Source organism: Plectropomus leopardus, unplaced genomic scaffold, assembly GCF_008729295.1.
Source record: "Plectropomus leopardus isolate mb unplaced genomic scaffold, YSFRI_Pleo_2.0 unplaced_scaffold9104, whole genome shotgun sequence".
Lineage (NCBI taxonomy): Eukaryota > Metazoa > Chordata > Actinopteri > Perciformes > Serranidae > Plectropomus > Plectropomus leopardus.
Genome location: NW_024700384.1, coordinates 1 through 2,192, shown reverse-complemented (window position 1 = coordinate 2,192; position 2,192 = coordinate 1). Strand labels below are relative to the sequence as shown.

General features: G+C 38.3%; 1 protein-coding gene across 1 annotated transcript; it reads left to right on the top strand.

The window, feature by feature from the left end:
* Window positions 1-323: 323 nt before the first annotated feature.
* On the top strand, window positions 324-1,606 carry LOC121940614 (E3 ubiquitin-protein ligase RNF216-like; the record flags this gene model as incomplete). The annotated part of the gene is made up of 2 exons (XM_042483337.1): window positions 324-461; window positions 1,454-1,606. Coding segments are annotated over 2 exons (291 nt in total), but the record flags the coding sequence as incomplete, so codon positions are not given.
* Window positions 1,607-2,192: the final 586 nt, after the last annotated feature.

Genomic DNA, 2,192 nt, shown 5'->3' with positions numbered 1-2,192 from the left:
GTCAAACCAATATTCTCAGGTTTCAGAGGCTTAAAATGGCTACGTCATTATTATGGTTACATTCAGAGTAATTTTGGGACCTTGATTAAAATGGATCTTTCTCTTCCCCTCAAAGGCAAACAGCAGAATGTGACTGGTTTTCTAATATCCAAATCCCAGAAAAGCACTTTATTCATAATATATGTTGTAGATTTGCTGCTTTGTTGGTTAATTTAACTTCTCAGTCTCGAACCAAGAGGCGTTTGACACTTTAACTTTAAAAAGACGATTACCTGAAAAATGCTCCACCACAAAACAAATCTCCATGTTTGATTCTCTCGTAGGACGGCCAGCTGATCGAGTGCGGCTGCTGCTACGGGGAGTTTGCGTTTGAGAAGATGACGCAGTGTTCAGACGGCCACCTGTTCTGTAAAGAGTGCCTGGTCAAATACGCTCAGGAGGCAGTGTTTGGCTCCGGAAAGGTACACAAACACACACACACACACACAAGCACAGTGGTTTTTTTTCTCACATTTGAATCGTACATGTCTGCTTATGTTGCCAGGCAACTATAAATGACTTTCCTATAAAAAGCAATGTCTTGCTGAGCTGGAAAATTGGTATACAAAGGGATGTGCCAGTCAAATAAATGTGAATATAGTCGCTATAGATTCAAAAACTGGTCTGAAAGAAAGATATTTTTTGTAAATATTTAGAAATCTAACATACATTTCTTGATGTTGTCATAAATATTTTTCTTCTGCTCTGAAATGTAACACAATTATGTAAAAACACAGTGAGCAATAGGGTAATGTGTGCAGGATTTGTAGTAAAACATGAAAAAAACAACTAATCACATCCTGAGTTTTGAGTTTATTAGTGACACCTGAAAAATCTGCTACAGTCCAATCAAACAGCTCCGTGATTGTTTTTATCTGCCACTGGTTCATCCTCATCACATCATTGCATTACATTACAGAGAAAAATGTTTTTAATTATTTTGTCCACCTTGATTTGATTTGGCACATATAAAAAACGATGTACTTTTCGAGAAAGACGTGCAGGGAAACCCAGAAAACATTCAAGGAGCTCGACAAGTGGGGTTCCCTACGAAACTCTCAATCAAAAAAGTATCAAGTTGTCTTTTTGTTTTTTATTTTCATTGTTTTAATATATACAGACTGTTATAGAATATAAATTGGAAGGGAAACGCAGATGAGGACATAAATAATTATGTAAAGAAGAAGAATAAAAGGTAAACATGAAAAAACACACATCGATGTTCGGCTGTTGTTATAGCAGGGTATTTTTCACTAATTTTATTCAACGATGAAGGAGAAAGTTTAACCAGGTGAGGAATAAATCTGTCAGGTAGGACCATAATGTGTAATAATCTGGGAGGTGGAGTTTATTTACGTTGTTTGTACATATACTGAGTGTTGGCTGAAGGTGTCTGTGTGCGTTGACGTTGCAGTCGGAGCTGAGCTGCATGGAGGGGGGCTGCCCGTGCTCCTACCCGGTGTGTGAGCTGGAGAAGGTCCTCCCGGAGAACATACTGTGTAAATACTACGAGAGGCAGGCGGAGGAGGCGGTCGCTGCCACCTGTGCTGATGAACTCGTGCGGTAAGCGTGCGTGGATTCTTTTCACAACATGCATTTGTTGCACACATATTTTTCACATATTTTGTTTTCATTCTTTCACAGAGCAGAAATAACTGATAAGTCGATCAACTGAAAATTTAATGGCAACAATTTCGATATTGTAATAATTGTTTAACTCATTTTATGAGCAAAAAAAGGCTGAAAATTCCTCAGTTCAGCTTCTCAAATGTGACAATCATGAGCTGTTTCCTTTTCTGCTTTGTTATGAAACACCGCCTGATTTTGAGATAGCAGCTTGGATGTAACGGGCATTTTTAAAATATATTTTCCAATATTTTATAGACTGAACCACAAATCGACAACGTAAGGAAATAATCAGAGGATTAGTCAATAAAGGAAGTACTTATTTGTTGCAGCCTTGATCCTTGATGGGCAGTGAACAGGTCGGCTCACACAGGCGAAGTTCAGAGTTGCATACTCGTGTACTGCCTACTACATACTCACTCTGTATGTACTTCATACTATTACATGAATAGTTGAGTTTTCTACTGAGGTATGCTCAAAAAATATGACAGTTATCACATGACTGACTCCGAAAATGTTGCAGCGAA